Below are 18719 nucleotides of genomic sequence, written 5' to 3'. Positions count from 1 at the left end.
ACATGCAAATTCACACTATTCTGGATAAATCATAGTGCCCCATTAATCCCTAACTATAGCAAGCTGGTACATTAAGAGAATGTGATTTGAAGCACTAGACCAGGGGTGCCCAATAGGAAGATCGGGATCTACCAGTAGATCCCAAAGGCGCTGCTGGTAGATCACTGCCGATGTGATCAAAATGATGTGGTCAAGTTACTCGATCTCAACACTGGGGCTTGAGTAGAGTATGGTTACTAGGGATACCGCTTTATCTACTGCAGCGTGTGAAGGGGCAGGTCATTAAACAGTCTGATGGTCAGACACAAAAAGTGCTACAGGATTGGATCTTGAGGGACATCAATTTCAACCAATCAATGTAGATGATTTTTGAACAACAACACAATTGGCTTATCAAAAGCATGGTTGAGTGAGTACTCTCCCAATGGATAGGGCGGTATAGCATAGTTAGCAGGGGTCAGTGGCAGTAATTTGAATGCAGTGTTTTGTAACATGGCACAAGGGGTTGCTCCTGTTAACCTGAATTAAAATCAGTGCTACTTTTGTCGTCAGGATTAATCTGTTGTATCTTTATGCTTTTGCACATCCATGTGTTGCTAAATCATGCAACCTTAAAGGGATATGAAACACACATTTTATTTTGTTATCATGATTCAGATATAGAGCATGCAAGTTTAAACAAATTTCTAATTTACTCCTATTATCAATTTTTGTTCATTCTCTTGGTATCTCTTGGTATCTTTATTTTAAAAAGCAGGAGTTTAGGAGCTGGACCATTTTTAGTGGGTAGATCTCATTGAGCTGGTCATTTGAAAAGTAGTTTGAAAATGTTTTTTGGTTGATGGTCCCTTAATAAAATGTTAATGATTAAAGATGTCTATAATCCTATTACTAAGAAACACTATACCTTTAATGAGTTCCAAAATAAATTTCCTAGGGTTAAAACTAGACAAAAATATTATTTTCTTCAATTGAAACATTATACTGCTCAAGTAGCAAGAAAGTTTCCCTTTATTTGGCCAGAACATCAATTAATGGACTTTAATCAAATTGAGAAATGGTCACTTTCATCAATATATAAAGTACTTCGAACTAAGGATATAGGAAGACTATCAAGAGAGTTAAGAGAGAAATGGGCAGATATATTCAAAATCCCCCAATGGGATAATATATTGTTTAAAAGGTCTTAATAATACTCAATATCTGACTACTTCTGTGTATTTGAGGGAAACCCAATTTAGACTACTTCATAAGGATTACTTTACTATTTGGAGGTTGGAAAAGTAGGAAAAAGAGGCCAAAAATAGCTGTGCTAAATGTTCTTTTGAGAATTCGAACTAAGGGCATCTGATATGGGATTGCCTTAAATTGAAACAGTTTTGGCTCAAGGTAGTATACCTGCTTACTCAAATAATAAAAACAATGACTCATGGAGGGGTAAGGGGAACTTTATTCAGACAGTAATACTAATCCTTAGAAAGTTAATTAACTGAATTAATGCTATTTTCCGTCAATTAGGCAAGCGAAAAATAGCCTAATTAACCATGTAATAATGATTGCAGATGACTACAAAATGGAAATGAATTATGGATTTTATTAACCACAAGGGTGTAGAATTTAAAGTTTGTTTAGAAAGGATTGTTAACATTCAACTTTAAGAAGAGGGTGGTGGTGGTGGGGGGGTAGTTATTAAGAATTAATCAAGAATTTACTTAAACTTAGATTTGAAGGGAAGAGAGAGGGACATTTTTGTTTTATTTTCCTGGCCATCACATAGATTTCTAAAGGTCAATATATCTATCGTCTATAAAAAGATCTCTGATTAAGAGCAAGTTGCTGTCTTTAAGTGTGTTGATCACTGTGTTGTGATGTTGTTTTCTCCTTCTATATTTCTGTAAAGTATGTTATTGTCTGTATTCTTTTTTTCAGGGGGGGAGAATTTATAAACATTATGAAGACAAAAAAAATGTTTGAACACAATTTAATTGAAATATATTATGTTGCATCTGCAGCTTCTGAGAGATTGTGGTGCATGTGTGAGTCTGCAACTTGTTCACTCGGCCACCTCAGAGGAAGCAGACATAAATCATCCTGAATTCGCAATGATCAAGAGCTCTTGTGCAAACTCAAATTTCCTCATGCAATGCTGCATTACAAGTGGTGATTGAGGATGGACAGGTTCTGTGCTTGAGAACTTGTCTTCCTGAAGCTTGATACATTGTCCCCTTTGCTTATGTAAGTTATGTGTAAAGAAAGGCTAGCCCCAAACATTTATTTTGTGATTCAGACAGAACATTACATTTGTAAAGTTTAATTTGTTATGTTATCAGATTTGGCTGATACCCATGGTATTCTTTGTTAAAGAGATAGCTAGGTATGTTTCTGGAGAACTAGATGACACTTGCAAATGTATACCATTTTTTAAAAACTGCTGCTATATAGTGCTCCAGACACATGGACACTCCTGAGCTTTCCTCTCTGTTTTTCAAGAAAAGATACATATAGAACTAAGAATAAAGTAAAATAGAAAGTTGTTTAAAACTGCATGCTCTATATGAATCATAAAATAAAAATGTTGGGTTCCATGTCCCTTTAACATGTGGGCTCCCATTGGCTTCAGTCATAAATATCTGTGTCACTTAGTGAGTGATTGTTATATTGGATGCAATCCATTTAGACATGCATATCTGTTTCTAATGGTTTTACACCTTAAGTTTGCTAAATTAGAGAGGATGGTTATGGATCAAAAATACTACTAATAGTAAGTCAACCATTGTTTTTAATGACTTGTTTTTTGGCTGTAGTAGTAGATTGAAAAAGGTGACTTTACACAAGAGTTAATATAGCACATTCATATGGTTATTAGTAGATCCCCAAGTTGGCTATTTTAGCCCAACCTTACATAGACCCCTTTGGCTCAAATATGCATTTTTATTATTCATATTTACACTATTATACTAAATAATTAGTGGGTCTATGTTGTAAAAGACAACTGTCCAGTAAATATTTTGACTGACAACAGTCAGCTGTAGTAGCTCAAACTTTTTTGTTTTAAGTACTTTTTAAGTTAAGTTTTTCTGAAAAACAATTGACTTTTCCAATGTTTTACCAGATTTTAGCTAAGAAATACTAATTTGACTCCTTAAAGGAGTTGCTCAATCTTTAATCAGTTTTGTCATTTTTTTTACATTTTTTTTAACCATTTATGGGTCGATACAAAGGTAATGATTTTATATATATATATATATATATATATATATATATATATATATATATATATATATATACATTTAATTTATAACCAATAATGCTTGCAGTTAAAGCATTAAATTAAAGTTAGACACACTGTTTGTGAAATTAGTGGTATTAAATAGTAAATAAATGCTAGGTATGATAAATCCAAAGCAATATTTAAATTACAGGAAAAGGGGTCAAAATAATAAATTAAATAAATTATATTGCAACGTGTTTTACCTACTTTTTATAGTAGTATCTCAGTGTTCAATACTCATTTAATCCAGTAATTTTTTTTTAAACCAAGCCAAACCTAGGTTAGATGAGGTCTATTATTTTGTCAAAGTTAAAATTTACTCTAATTTCTTAAATATTTAATGCAATTTAAAATATCAGTATGTTTTTATATCCATCTAAGCTTTGGTTTAAATATATCATTATGTCTAGTATTTATTTATTGTACAATGTACCTTTAATACTAAGGTTAGTATTTATTTATTGTACAATGTACCTTTAATACTAAGGTTGGGGATATCAAGTCAGGTATTTATTGCCACCTGTGCTTTTACTATAGTTAGGATTGAAAAAACTTAACAATAGTCAATCTCAGATGTAAAATCGTTAGAAACAGAATAATTGTGTTTATATTTGAGACTGACAACATTTAGGCTTTTAAGTGGCTCTATAGGAAGTCAGAAAGTGACAAGTACAGGAAACTCCAAATCCCAGCTTTAATTTTAGTCATCTGAATTCGACATGACATTTACAAGTCGGTTATTTATTTGTGAAACGCTGATTTGCTGTATGTCTAATACCAGGTTAGCTATTTTTAATAACTAATTTGTGTTAACTTTAGATGTGCAAGGAAATCCATAAAAGGTAAATGCACGACCGACTTTACCTAGCTATAAATATACCTCCACAAGGTGAAAATATCTGCATTAAAATGTATGCATATTATGGTATTAACTTTAGTGTCATTACCAGCGTTTATTATACTAGACTGCTTATATAAAAATGATGTTTTTGTATTTACAAGGAGGTGTAAATTTAATGACCTAATTTCTACAAATAGTTATCTCCAGATTTCCTGAGACCTTTTGGGTGCTGGTGAACTCAAAATGTCAACTTTTGGCAAATAAAAAGGTGCTGAGTTATAATTTTCATAAACATCGTGACTATGTGATATGAAGATCCTCATTTACATTTCATTGTTAATATATAATCCAGGTGCAAAGTTAACTTTCTGATTTGTTTAAGGATTCATATGTATTAATCGCCTTTAGCTATGTGAGTCTACATAACCTAACATATTTTATGTATCGTTTATATAGATTAAAATAGAAAAGAAAGAATCAAAAAATGTTGTTTTGGAAAAAATAGGTAAAACTTTTATCATTAAATTACGTAAACAACATAAACTGGAATCTAAACAAACCATATTTACATTGAACACATTATATTTACAATATTTATAAGCGAACAATTGAATCTTTAAATAACATTCGGTTATCAGTTGTTCCATCAAATATATTTATTATGTATTTGACTTTCTGTCTATCATCTGTCCTATTAGAAATTTTTGTTTTTCTTTGTATTTAGTTAGGAGTGAAACAAATACTTCACACGTTTAACTATTTAAAATAATAACGCACACGTGTTTATATTTATCATAGGTGATTTGAACAAATGGCAGGAAGATACAGGGTTTTGTTACTGTTTTAAATACATTTCTAAAATATTTAATCAAACACCAAACTATATTAAAGCATTATTCCCTGTTATTAAATAGAACTGAAAATAAGAAGAATATTGTCTTGATTTCTTTCTATTTGTCACTCTATTTCTATTGAAAAACATTGAGTAACAATCTAATGAAAGAAGTTGCGGTTTTTAGCTGTATTTTGGTAAAAAGATAGATAGATAGATAGATAGATAGATAGATAGATAGATAGATAGATAGATAGATAGATAGATAGATAGATAGATAGATAGATAGATAGATGATAGATTGAGATATATATATGAGAGAGAGAGAGAGATAGATAGATAGATAGATAGATAGATAGATAGATAGATAGATAGATAGATGATAGAGAGATAGATAGATAGATAGATAGATAGATAGATGATAGATGGATAGATAGATAGATAGATAGATAGGTAGATATAGATAGATAGATAGATAGATAGATAGATAGATAGATGATAGATAGATAGGTAGATAGATAGAAGATGATTGAAGATAAATAGATAGATGAGATAGATAGATAGATAGATAGATAGATAGATAGATAGATAGATAGATAGATAGATAGATAGATAGATGATAGATAGGTGATAGACAAACAGATAGAACTCAAACGCAATGTGTAAGCAAGAGTTTGATAAATAAATAAATAAAAATGCATCACTACACTAAACGTAAATCATTCCATTAAATTAAAAACTAAATTGGACATTTATATTAAATTATCCACATGCTAATCATCTTCTAATGCATCAATTGCGAAGTCTAATTAAATAACCTTTAAAACAATTACACTATTTAGAAACAAGTATAATAACTGTAAAAAAAAAAGTCAACAATGAGACCAAATCTTGAACTTGGTGGAAAACCAAAACCTTGGACTTTACACTGTAGTAAATTAGAATGAATGTCAAAGTTGATAAATTTACCACCGTGGCGTCCTTGACTCCTGTGATTTAAAGTTTAATCCCAGATCTGTGAGCAGCTCTGTGTTTTTAGTTCACACATTACAAGTGATAAAAGTATATTTTTAAAGTAGAATCAAGTTTTATCCTCTTCTGTCTTCCTCGCGTTTCATTACAGGAAACAAAGACTTTTGAAGGAGAGTATCGTTTGAAAGAAAAGAATTATCACAGTATTAACCCATTATGTGCAGAAAGATATAAAACTACCAAAAACAACATTATACTAGAAGACATCTAGCGGAGATTACTGGCTATTGCGCCTTTAGTGATCCCTACAAGGTAGTCACCTTCTCAATGAATGAAAAAAGCCTTTTGCCACCATTCTATGGTGTAGTCAGCCAGGCCTTCTGCAGTTTGGGGAGCAGGTTTGACCTACATTCACCCAGACAGTCACATAGACCATCCAGGTGCTCACCAATATAGCACTAAACAGAATGAACAATTGTAAACAGCAATCAGTCTATCCAACTTCCTTGCTAGGAAAACAAACACTCAGTTGGCCAGGCACCATAAACCTTAACGGAAATAAAGAGACACTAAATTGTTTCAAACACAGTAAAAGAATGGTAAAAAGGTAGCCAATGGCCAAAATGATTAGAAAATCCTGATGTAATTTACTCCAGTATAGTATAGCTTTGACCTTATATCTCATATTAGCATTTACTTATTATCTAATAAGAAGACTGGCTCTCAATCTAACTTGCAATGTGTATAAGAAATCCTTTGACAGACTATTTTGCTTTCTAGATTCTGGCTAATAATCAGATGGGTTCGATTCCCTTCTCTAAAAAGCTGGAGAGATCTCAGAATGGCTACCTACGTAGGAAATAGGCTAAATTTTGCCAAAGTCTAAAAGAAAATGCTTGTTGAATTTAAGACTATTTGTTAGTCACATGTCTTTATTAATTCACTACATTTGTAAGAAATAGGATGAACATTGTGCTTTTTGTTAAGTATTATAAAGAACAAATAGACTCAGTAAGCAGGAATCAGGTTCAATAAGGAAATCTCAAATCTTTTGTAATCCGTTTGAAAATCAATTATGCAGGAAAACACCAATTTTTTTTAGATTTTTTTTATTTATCGTTAATTTATTTAATGTGTCCATATTTCTGTAGATCTAAATACTCAATGCAAATTCATTTAACAATGTAAAGTCATTTTAAACCTTCAGTTTATGGCAAATAACTTTAGAATACTAGTATAATTCTAACGCATATTTGACATCATTAAATCAGTTCAGTAAAATAATTATCTCTATAAAATGTGCTTCTTTATTGTGCACATTTTTGTTTGGTTTCGCCAAAAATATTAAACATATCTTGAATTTCTATTTGGTGTCGTGTTTCATTGGTGTAGAATGATTCTAATTCTATGTTGATGTAATACGATCAAAGAAATTAGGTGTTATACACTTTTATCTCTACGGCTTCTTGTGTGTAGGTATTTTTTTTGTGCCGATTAATTACTAAGGTTAAAAAAAAAACATTTTTCTTATAGTTATAGTTAGGAAGCAGTGGACTACTAAAGACATTTATTCCAAAGCCATTTTATTGATGAATATATTAACTGTTAATTATAGGCTGTCCCTGGGGGGGGGGTGTACTATGTTATTGCATTTGTCATATAGCAAATGCATAGATAGATAGATAGATAGATAGATAGATAGATAGATAGATAGATAGATAGATAGATAGGTAGATAGATAGATATAGATAGATGAGAGATAGAAAGATAACAAATACCCACGCCAGGAGAAATTGGCACCTACTGGTATCGGGGTTCTACATAGTTTTATAAAATGAATTACATTATAAACTCTCAATAAAATTGTGTTTTTTTTTACAATTAAAACATGATCTAAAAATATAGATTATTTGAATATTAAATAATTGCGAATGTAGAATGCTTTTCTTCAGTTATATAAACAGATACATCGTTTGGTCATAATCGGTTTTAAAAACTTAGTTTTTTCCTTATATGGTTTTAATGACCACTTATACCCAAAATTGTTGCATATTATATTTCTTCCTCAATATTGCAACAAATGTAGCTACATACACAACTGACTTTCCTCTGTGCTGAATTCCAGATTGGGTTTCATGTAAACCATCCCAAATCATGTGTCACTGACACACTCTAGCTTCTCACATCCAACTTTAGAACCAAGTGCTGAGCCATCAAAGTTCCACCTGGTGCGTGTATCTCACAGGACTGAATCTTGTTCCTAAAATACTGCTTGATGCAAACAATACGTGCTAAACAGGTAATATGCTGCCTCCCTTATACAGAGAGATACATCTGCGATATAGTCATTAGGAGATCAGGTAGCAGCTAAGCCTGGGATCCTGCTGATTCCAGAGTAGCAGTCATTTTGCTACTAGCAAAATTAGGTTCCTGTTTTCTTTAAAGAGGTCTGCTGTGTATGCACTCTGCCTTAGGTTACACTAAATTACACAGTACAAGCAGAAGATGCTGGATAATGTATACTAAATCCTATTTCTCTATTTGTAGCTAGAAAGGAATGTGTATACTAAATGTAAACTCCCTATATATAGTTATTTTACCTTATTATTTTGCACCTGGATCAATATGTATTTGTTTTACACTGTTATGTAAACAACTGAATATTCTACTTTTGCATCAGTGTTTGTTGCAATTTGGTTCCCAACGCTATTAATTAGATATTGAATTATTTATTTAAAAACATAGCATTATACCCCATATCTATATTTAAATTATAAAAGGGCTCCATCTATCTGCAGGATAAGGTGGTGTTTCCTACATTGTTATTAAAGTAAATAAATATTTATCTACCAACGTTAAAACATTAACAAAATTAATTTATATACACATTACTCAATGGTTATGTATGTTCAGCTTACGGTATTATAAAGTGTACTATGTGATTATTAGCACAGTTTACTTTATAATAGATACATATTAAAATATTCCAGGTGGAATACCGTATATCATTCTACTAAATGTACCAAATATATAAGTGTTTTCTAGTCATAGTACTAAACCCAATAGCCACAGGCCAGACAAAGAAAGAAAAGAGCTCATACAATAAATCCCAAATTACAGACCTAAGTGAGCCTTTGAAGAAAACCGCTTCCTTACACAGCTAAGGCAATTTAGGTCTGTTAAACTTGAACTTTAAGGAACAGGCTGATATCTATCCCTAGGAAAGATATTCAAAATGTCTAAAATCCACATATCTGGTAAAACTGTTGTGTTTTGAGGTTTCTGCTAGAGAGGAAATGTATAATTAAGTGTCAAGAAATGTTGCAAAAGAAGTAATATCGAGAAGTTATCCTCTCTCTCTCTCTCTCTCTCTCTCTCTCTCTCTCTAGAGTACTGAGTTTATATATATATATATATATATATATATATATATATATATAAATATATATGTATGTATGTGTGTATATATATATATGTGTGTGTGTGTTTATCTATATATATATATATATATATATATATATATATATATACCACACATCTACATATGCTTTAAGTTATAGATAGATAGATAAATGGATAGATAGACAAATAGATAGATAAGCAATAGACATAAATATATGTGTGTGTGAGGTTGTGGGGCTCATGCCTTATTCTATTTATTTAGTTTATTTATATATATATATATACATATATCTTTATTTATTTATATACTTTTATATATATATATATATATATGTGTGTGTGTATATATTTGTATGTATGTATATATATATATATATATATATATATATATATATATATATATATATATATATATATATATATATATATATATATATATTGGTGTGTGTATGTATATGTGTATATGATATATTTATATATTTTTATGGCAATTGGGAGTCCGGATTGGGATTATTTATATATATAAAAAATCCACCCTCCTGGGTCATCCGCCTGGGTGCAGAAATGAAATGAATATTGCAAACAATTACACTCTCAGATCTTCTTAATAGTGAGTCAAAAAAACAAAATGTATTAAAGAAGGGGTCTGTGTGAACTCCGAAACTTTAATAAATTTAGTTTTTTGACTCACTATTAAGAAGACCTGAGAGAGCATTTGTTTGCAATATATATATATATATATATATATATATATATATATATATATATATATATATATTTATATATATATATATATATATATATATACATAGATAGATAGATAGATAGATAGATAGATAGATAGATAGATAGATAGATAGATAGATAGATAGATAGATAGATATGGATATATGTGTGTGTATGTGTGATAGATATATATAGCAGAAAAAGCGATAACATTACACTAAAGATTTAGTAGTCAGATGTAAAAGTTACTAGTCATAAGGAAAATGACTAGTCCACTTAGAGTTAAAGATATAAATAAAATATTTAATTGCACTTCTGTATATGTGTGCATGTGTATGTGTGTATTTGTGTGTGTATATATATATATATGTGTGTGTGTGTGCGTGTGTATGCATGTGTTTGTGTGTATTTGAGTGTATGTGTGTTTGTATGTATGTGTGTATCTGTGTCTATTTGTTTGTGTAGTTATGTGTGTGCATTTGCACATATTTGTTCATGTTAATTTTAAAATAACAACAAACCAGGAATATTGTGGATCAATTATATGTGCGTATACATAATTGCTTTGCCACTAAAAGTCTATATGTAAATTTTATTACATTTTTTAACTATTTAAGAATCAAAACAATGCTGGATTTATAAATTATTGATATTGTATAACAACTTTGTACTTCTGTGTGAACATTTTTCTATGGCATAATTTTGTATATTCATAAATATTCATACATATACAGAAAGGAAATAGATAAATTGTGACATTTATTCCATTTCATTTTTATCGATCTAGTAATGTATGTAATTTTGCTCTCTCGATATTGTCATGTTCTTTTTTTGTTATGATATCTAAAGTATATATATATATATATATATATATATATACACACACACATATATACATATATAATGTATGTATACATATATATATATATGTGTGTGTATGCATATATATATATTTATATATATGTGTGTGTGTGCATATATATATATTTATATATATGTTTGTGTGTGCATATATATATATTTATATATATATGTGTGTGTGTGTGCATATATATATATATATATATATTTATATATATGTGTGTGTGTGCATATACATATATTTATATATATGTTTGTGTGTGCATATATATATATTTATATGTGTGTGTGTGTGTATATATATATATTTATATATATGTGTGTGTGTGCATATATATATATTAATATATATGTGTGTGTGTGCATATACATATATTTATATATATGTTTGTGTGTGCATATATATATATTTATATATATATATATGTGTGTGTGTATATATATATATATTTATATATATATGTGTGTGTGTGTTTATATATATATATATATTTATACACGTATACATATATAGAGATATATATAGGAAGATAGTGAGAGAGGATCATGCATTGAATGAGAAGTTGCATATATATATATATATATATATATATATATATATATATATATATATATATATATATATATATATATATATATATATATATATATATATATAATTATTTTATATGAACACTAAAAAGATAAATAAACTAACTTACTATGTACAACAAAAATATGCCTTCTCTACCTCCTGGTAAAATACGTAGGTTATACATGTACATATGTCATCAGAATGAAAGGAAAGTCATATTTACCATAATGTTATTCGGTTTAAATAAAAACAAAAGCAATCTTCGCTCCTTTGTAGACAGACTGGAAGAGAATTAATATCTGTTAGTGGGATTCTTTTTCTAGGCACTAGGGAAGTGTCACACTGTTTAATTACTTTTCTACACTTGGTAAGAACAAGAGGATTTTTTCTTGTTCCTTAATAGTAATTCTGCCACTAAAATGAAACACACATGAAATGCAAATGTTGTTAAAATAATATGTCAAACATTCTCCATATAATTTCCCATGGCAGAATTATGAAATTTAAGTAACGAGACTTGTCAGAATTAATAAGCTTTGTTTAAGGAAGGACAAAAATAGAAAAATACCTGAAATACTATAAGCCTTGAGTTTAAAACTGAGTGTACATTGTATATGGAAGTAACCGAAACATCTTATTGAACATGTAGTTGCATTACTTGATTATATATAATTATAGTAATCTAACACAGAGCTTTATCCTCTGATACGGTTTTGTGATTAATATATTTTAGACAGATCCAATAGACTGGAAAATAACATTTATTTTGTTCAAATAAATGTCTCTGTTTTGTGTATCAATGCCTTATTTACATGTATAAGTATTAAACACTTAAATAGAATGTCAATAGAAAGGTAGATAGATAGTTAGATACATTAGGTAGATAGGCATATATAGATAAATAAATAGACTTCGTTGTGGATTATTTAAAAGCATTAATATTACTTTAAAAAAAATCGATTTTTCAAACAGTATTAGTGCACTGAGATTTAAATTGCTATTGAATTTAAAGAGAGTTAATTGAATATTACAGTAAAGTTATGCAGTCTTGGCAAATCTATCTAGTTGGAGTAGTAAATAACTCTCTTTATTAGATTATATTGAAAACAGCTCTTATAAAAATTACGCCTAATGCAAAATAAATACATGAAATATATTATATGTTAAGTGAAACATAATTCTAAATTTGCTAATTAGGGTTTGCTTCTAAAAAAATTCGCTTCACATGATTGTATTACTCAATTTATAATGTTTTAACAGAAAACAAATGGGTCATTTGAGTTGTATTTTTTTAAATAAAATGCGGGGCAATGGTATGCGATTGCATCTGACTGAGGTTGAATTTAATACCAGGTAATATCTGAGAGAAATAACCTATAATATAGGGTCTTAATGTACTTATTCATAGAATCAGTGACAACTGAACACAACAGAAACAAAGGGTTTGCAGGCAAGAATCAGTGAAATGCAAAGTTATACTAGAATCATTTTCATAAAGCTACAGAATAGATATAATGTACATAAACATACACACTTGTTACCTGTGCTTCATCAGAAGGATCATGAAGGGTTATGAATGTGTCTAAGCTGTTGGATACAGTCTGCATAGCTTTTTAAAGAGGGACATACATAAACAAATACAAAGACAGTGTCTGCATATACCCATCCCCACTGGCCTTGAAAACCATTAGCTCCCTATAAATAAATATAGACTTGTATTAGAAACAAAAGCTTCTCTTCCCCATATCACACAGCAGACACAGTTTGTTAGTTTTCCTTTATGCATAAAGCTTACAATGATAGATACATACAATATACAGTGCACACGGAATCTTGTTTTCAGTAAAGGGCTTCACTACCTAGATAGCACTTCTGACTTTGGCTAGACTACAACTTTCAACTTGACCTTGGCCCCTGTTAGTGCTCAGCCCCACACAGAGCTGGTCTGCCCACTGCTGAAGTGATGTGAGGTTGCTCTGTCTGTTTGTCCAGCCACAATATGCAATAACAGGCTTAAAATAAAACCCACCAAGCCAACAATTCCTATTACTGAGAAATATATGAAGATTAGTATGGAGGTCAGCAAAATCCCACTCTAAACACTGCAGAATAGCTTCATAACTAGCTTAACCCACATTAAAAATATATGATCTGGCAATTTCTTAAAGTATCATTTATCTTTAATGTTTTACACTTTTATCCCTACGGATATTGTGTGTAGGGGAAGTTTTGTTGTTGTGAAGATAAAGTATTAAGGTAAAAAAACAAACAAATATTTTCATATAGTTAGGGGGCAGTTGATTCGAACTAAAGACTAATTGCAAAGTCAGTTTGCTGATAAATATCTTAAGCGTGAATTGGTGCTTTCAGAAGAAAACAATATCAACTTTTAATATCTTATTTAATTAGATGGATGGATAGATAGATAGATAGATAGATAGATAGATAGATAGATAGATAGATGATAGATAGATAGATAGATAGATAGATAAAGTATTTGGATTCACATCTTTACCTAACAATTTTAAGAAAAAAACATATTATTTGCTTAAAATTAATTTCGATTTTTCGAATGAAAAGCACGTGGACAGCTGTGTTAGATATAACTTATCAGAAATAATAATATAATGGTAAAGGCTTATATTATAGAAAATAATAATGTACCATCAATTGCAAGAATACTAAGAAATAAACTTGTAATCGGTATGTAGTCAGAGGTAATAACTCTATTCACTTTCTGTTCACCAAAAAGCTCCACGTCCTCCATTTATACAATAAAGCCGTAGCTTTGGTTCATACAGCTAAGCTAATCCTTTTAATATTTAGAAAGAAGAAGGAAGAGAGGGAAAATGAATTATCTGCTTCTGCTCTTCTGTGGTTTATCATCTGCTTTGCATATCACGTGGTCCAGAGCAGCCAATCAGTGGGCGCCTGGTGCGAGGCTGGCGCGTCAACCCTGGTAAGTCTGAGAGATTTAGAATCTCTTTTTTCAGTCTTTGGGGCTTTTAAAAAAGAGCCACTAGTCTCAATGCTGGACGGGCTATGACAGCTTCAGTGCTCCTACATCCACGCTGGGTCGAGCCGGTGATGTTCCTTTACGACAACAGCTTGGATGAGATTAATAAAAATATGGAAGGTTTTCCAGGGAGCAACTTTGCAGCGAACCAGTGCAGGAATCTGATGGGACATCCAGCATCCCTGGCCCCCAGCAGTGCTTACCCCTCCAGTGAGGTGCCAGTGTCCGGGATTGCAGAGCCTGGCAAGCAGTGTAGCCCTTGCTCCGCGGTGCAGAGTTCCTCCAGTGCCAGTCTGCCCTATGGCTACTTTGGCAGCGGATATTACCCCTGTAGGATGACACACCACAACACCATCAAGTCTTGCGCCCAGCCTTCCTCCTACTCAGACAAGTACATGGACACCTCAGGCTCTGCAGGAGAAGATTTCCCCTCCAGAGCAAAGGAATTTGCCTTCTACCAGGGATATCCCACAGGACCTTACCAGCCAGTGCCAGGCTATTTAGATATGCCTGTGGTTTCCACCATTGGAGCTCCAGGAGAGCCGAGGCATGAGCCCTTGCTGTCCGTGGAGAGTTACCAGCCTTGGGCCATACCTAATGGTTGGAATGGACAGGTCTATTGCTCCAAGGATCAAGCGCAGCCAACTCACCTCTGGAAATCAACTCTGCCTGGTAAAGCACCTGTCTTAATTACGAATTATTGTGCCAATTTGATAATGAGTAGAGAGCATTGTGTTGCATACTGTAATATTCCAATTCACTTTAAAAAAAAATCATTATATAAATATCCACAACATGTTCAGTAGTCTTGTAATCTCTTTAACAGATTACAATTTGAAAAAATATGCATAGCATTGGTTTTATATCCACTGATATTGTGTTATTGATTATGTAGTTGCGCTGCAATAATTTTATTTTATCACCTTTAATTGTTTCTTTTAAAACAATAATTGTAATATTTACTTTAAGGTTATCTTAATTAATTTGGTTTATACTTGCACTGTTCCAGAACTGTTTAATTAGCATTAACAATTAAAATATGAGGTCAACCCATGCGTAAAAGCGCTTTGATATTCCAAATTGTTTCACTAAATATTACATTATTCAAATTTTCACAGAATGTTATAATATTTTGATTATAATAAAGTAAGATCCCAATGTTTTATTATATATATATATATATAAATATTTGTATAAATCTATATATATTATACACACACACACACACACACACATATATATATATATATATATATATATATATATATATATATATATATATATATATATATATATATATATATAAAATGTATTCGTTTTAATTAATGTTTTCAGCGTTTACTATTCTGTTGTTTCATTTCAGACGTGGTGTCCCATCCCTCAGATGCCAATTCCTATAGGAGAGGGAGAAAAAAACGTGTACCTTACACCAAGGTCCAACTTAAAGAACTGGAAAGGGAATATGCAACAAATAAATTCATCACAAAGGACAAAAGGAGACGGATATCAGCAACCACCAATCTATCAGAGAGGCAAGTCACTATCTGGTTCCAAAACAGGAGGGTGAAGGAGAAAAAAGTTATCAATAAACTGAAAACCACAAGCTAATGCTCGGATTGCATAAATTTCATCAGTTTCAATTTGGAACTTATCCATTCTGTCCAGGCAAAAAGGTCATATTGGGGACCTAACAATGTGTTTGACAGAACCACATATATTTTTTTTTTGGGTGGGGTAGGTTGGGAGGGACAGGGAAACCTATTGCAATGAAATTATTGGGAAAGGCCAAGATTCACAGCTTGAAGGAAGATTAGAAAGCTTTGAGCACAAACGGATTTACTATAAGACGTCCAATATTAAAAAGAGAATTTTGGTGTAGAACATGAATTGTGACTTTAAAAGAGACAAATAAGATTGTAATGGAGAAGCGATTAAAATCCAGAATAACAGTCTAATTATTGCGCTTTGAACCAGACTGCATGTTGAGTGACTGCTCAGGTAAATTACAGATGTAACTGTACTGTATGCTTGCCAGATACGTTCTCATATTATAGAAATGTATTGTCTGATCTTTAAAGATTTGTACAGCTCTTGTATTTTTGTTTGGGGGGGGGGGGGTGTAGGGTGGGCTAGGGGGATGATGGATATTTTAAATAATACTAAAAACCAGGGAAACTGCATGTAAAGTATGTTAAGGCATTACCCTAACATTGTTCATACATGCTATTATTAGAGGTTACAAAAATTAGAATGCAATTATTGCATTAATTAATAGGAATTTAAACCTCAAGTATAGAGTTATTATTCTGTATAAAAATAACAACAATCAAAGAAAAGGAGAAAAAAAAACAAGATTTGTGTACACATTAATACAAATACAATTTTTTTTTTTCTTGATACTCAAAATGGATATACAACCAAATATAATTGTGCATAAAACGGATAAAAATGAAGGTACCTTGATTATTTAGGCTTTTGTAAATTAACCTTTATTTTCTTTGTATAATATTTTAATGGGTAAGCCTTACAGAATTGTAGCCAGTCATTTCCAGCACTTTTATTCTAATCAATTATTGGCAACAACGTAATATTTTTTTTGTCTTTACTCACTCTTAAATGTTATCATGTAAATAAAAAAAATTAGCGCACTGTGAATTTTTTTTTTTTTTTTTTGCACCCTCAATTTTTATTTCGACATAAAAAAAAGTTAAAATTATGCTTAAAAATATAGTTCATAGTCGCAAAATGCAAAAGAAAACTTATTATTATGTGTGGTGTTTAAAGCAGTTTTGTATTTTGGTATAGTTATTGGTTGTGAATGCAAATATATAAGGATTCGTTTTAAATATTTATTCAATAAGTTTAAACGCATCAGTGTTATCAATAGGATAGTCTACTTGATGTAGACCTAAACTAATCATTTGCTGCTAAGCCAATATCTAAGAGTTGCAGCAAAGGAATTAATATCTTAATTAAAATGTCATTGTTAATTCAGTTAAAAACACTGTGGAAATTGTTGAAACGACTGGATTGGAAGGCCTTAAACCTTGACCTTGGTGTAAAGAGGCAATTTGTGACCTTGACTTCTGACAGCTCATGAACAGGAATTGGTATTGGTAGATCAATTTCGCCATCTGGCGTTCAAAAATGGTTCTGCAGTTGTTTTAGTTCTATACAATTAATGAAATTTGTATTCCTAAATGTTTTATTTCCTAGATTTCCAAATGTTGACCAAATTTAACGTTTGGCAGATTGTTTGAATGTTGTAATACACCTGTATTTTCTACACTTAAATTATGGGCAAAAAAGGTGTAATTTGATATTCTTCTTTGTATTTTTTGTTTCATTGCTAAAATAAGATTTTGCTAATGTTCAAAAATGGAGAATTCTCAAGAAAAAAAATGTTTTTTATGAAATATCATATAGGGTTTAATTAAACTACTTAGTATGAGATAAGTCCGTTCTGTGATCTATGGGCGATAATAAGCATTCTTATTTTAAAATGTATTATATTTATTCCTTATGAAGTTGAGCATTGTTAATCTCGAGGTAAATTAATGCATCATATTTAATATCCAATATTTCCTGTTTGAAATAAATAAATAATTAAATAATCATCATTAAGTAAATATATGCTAATTTCGAAAGAAAGATTCAGCATTGAATTGTATACAAAATAAATGCAAATATTACGTTCTCAAATCAGATGGTATTATAATACGTTAAGCATATTAAGTAGTGTTTTTCTGTGTGTGTATATATATATATATATATATATATATATATATATATATATACACACATATATATATATATATATATATATATATATATATATATATATATATATATATATATATATATATATATATATATGTGTGTGTGTGTGTGTGTGTGTGTGTGTGTGTGTAATTCGATTAAATAGATTTATTATGTAAGAATTAGCCATCAAGGTGATTTACTCTTATTCCTGGAAATATTTAAATTAGGTTTACTTAATTCTTATGGAGACATTTTTCAAATATTCTGGGTTGAATATATGCTATAATTCTATCTATAATTATCTGATTAAAAATAAAAAATATATGTAATAGATAGATATAGATAAACATACACACACAGTTCAATTCTACAGCTAATTGTGTCTTATTTTTTTATTTTATTTATTTAAAGCATGAAATCGCTTAAATATATTCTGTAAACCATGTAGTTTTCTTTGAATTG

General features: G+C 30.5%; 1 protein-coding gene and 1 long non-coding RNA gene across 2 annotated transcripts in view; one reads left to right on the top strand and one right to left on the bottom strand.

Moving 5' to 3' along the window:
* Positions 1 to 13098, bottom strand: part of LOC128659343 (uncharacterized) — a 54496-nt gene extending 41398 nt beyond the window's left edge. The window contains exons 1-2 of the long non-coding RNA XR_008402338.1: positions 13021 to 13098; positions 11703 to 11760 (exon numbers count right to left, since the gene is read on the bottom strand). This is a non-coding gene — a long non-coding RNA (uncharacterized LOC128659343). The remainder of the gene's footprint in view (positions 1 to 11702; positions 11761 to 13020) is intronic.
* A 1369-nt stretch (positions 13099 to 14467) lies between these two features.
* HOXA13 (homeobox A13) lies at positions 14468 to 17150 on the top strand. The gene is made up of 2 exons (XM_053713007.1): positions 14468 to 15167; positions 15859 to 17150. Exons 1-2 carry the CDS (start codon positions 14522 to 14524, stop codon positions 16101 to 16103), a joined length of 891 nt encoding a protein of 296 aa, XP_053568982.1. The 5' UTR covers positions 14468 to 14521; the 3' UTR covers positions 16104 to 17150.
* The last annotated feature ends 1569 nt before the right edge of the window (positions 17151 to 18719 follow it).

The sequence above is a fragment of the Bombina bombina genome, chromosome 5, assembly GCF_027579735.1.
Source record: "Bombina bombina isolate aBomBom1 chromosome 5, aBomBom1.pri, whole genome shotgun sequence".
In the NCBI taxonomy this organism is placed as follows: domain Eukaryota; kingdom Metazoa; phylum Chordata; class Amphibia; order Anura; family Bombinatoridae; genus Bombina; species Bombina bombina.
This window is presented reverse-complemented; position numbering and strand designations above follow the sequence as displayed.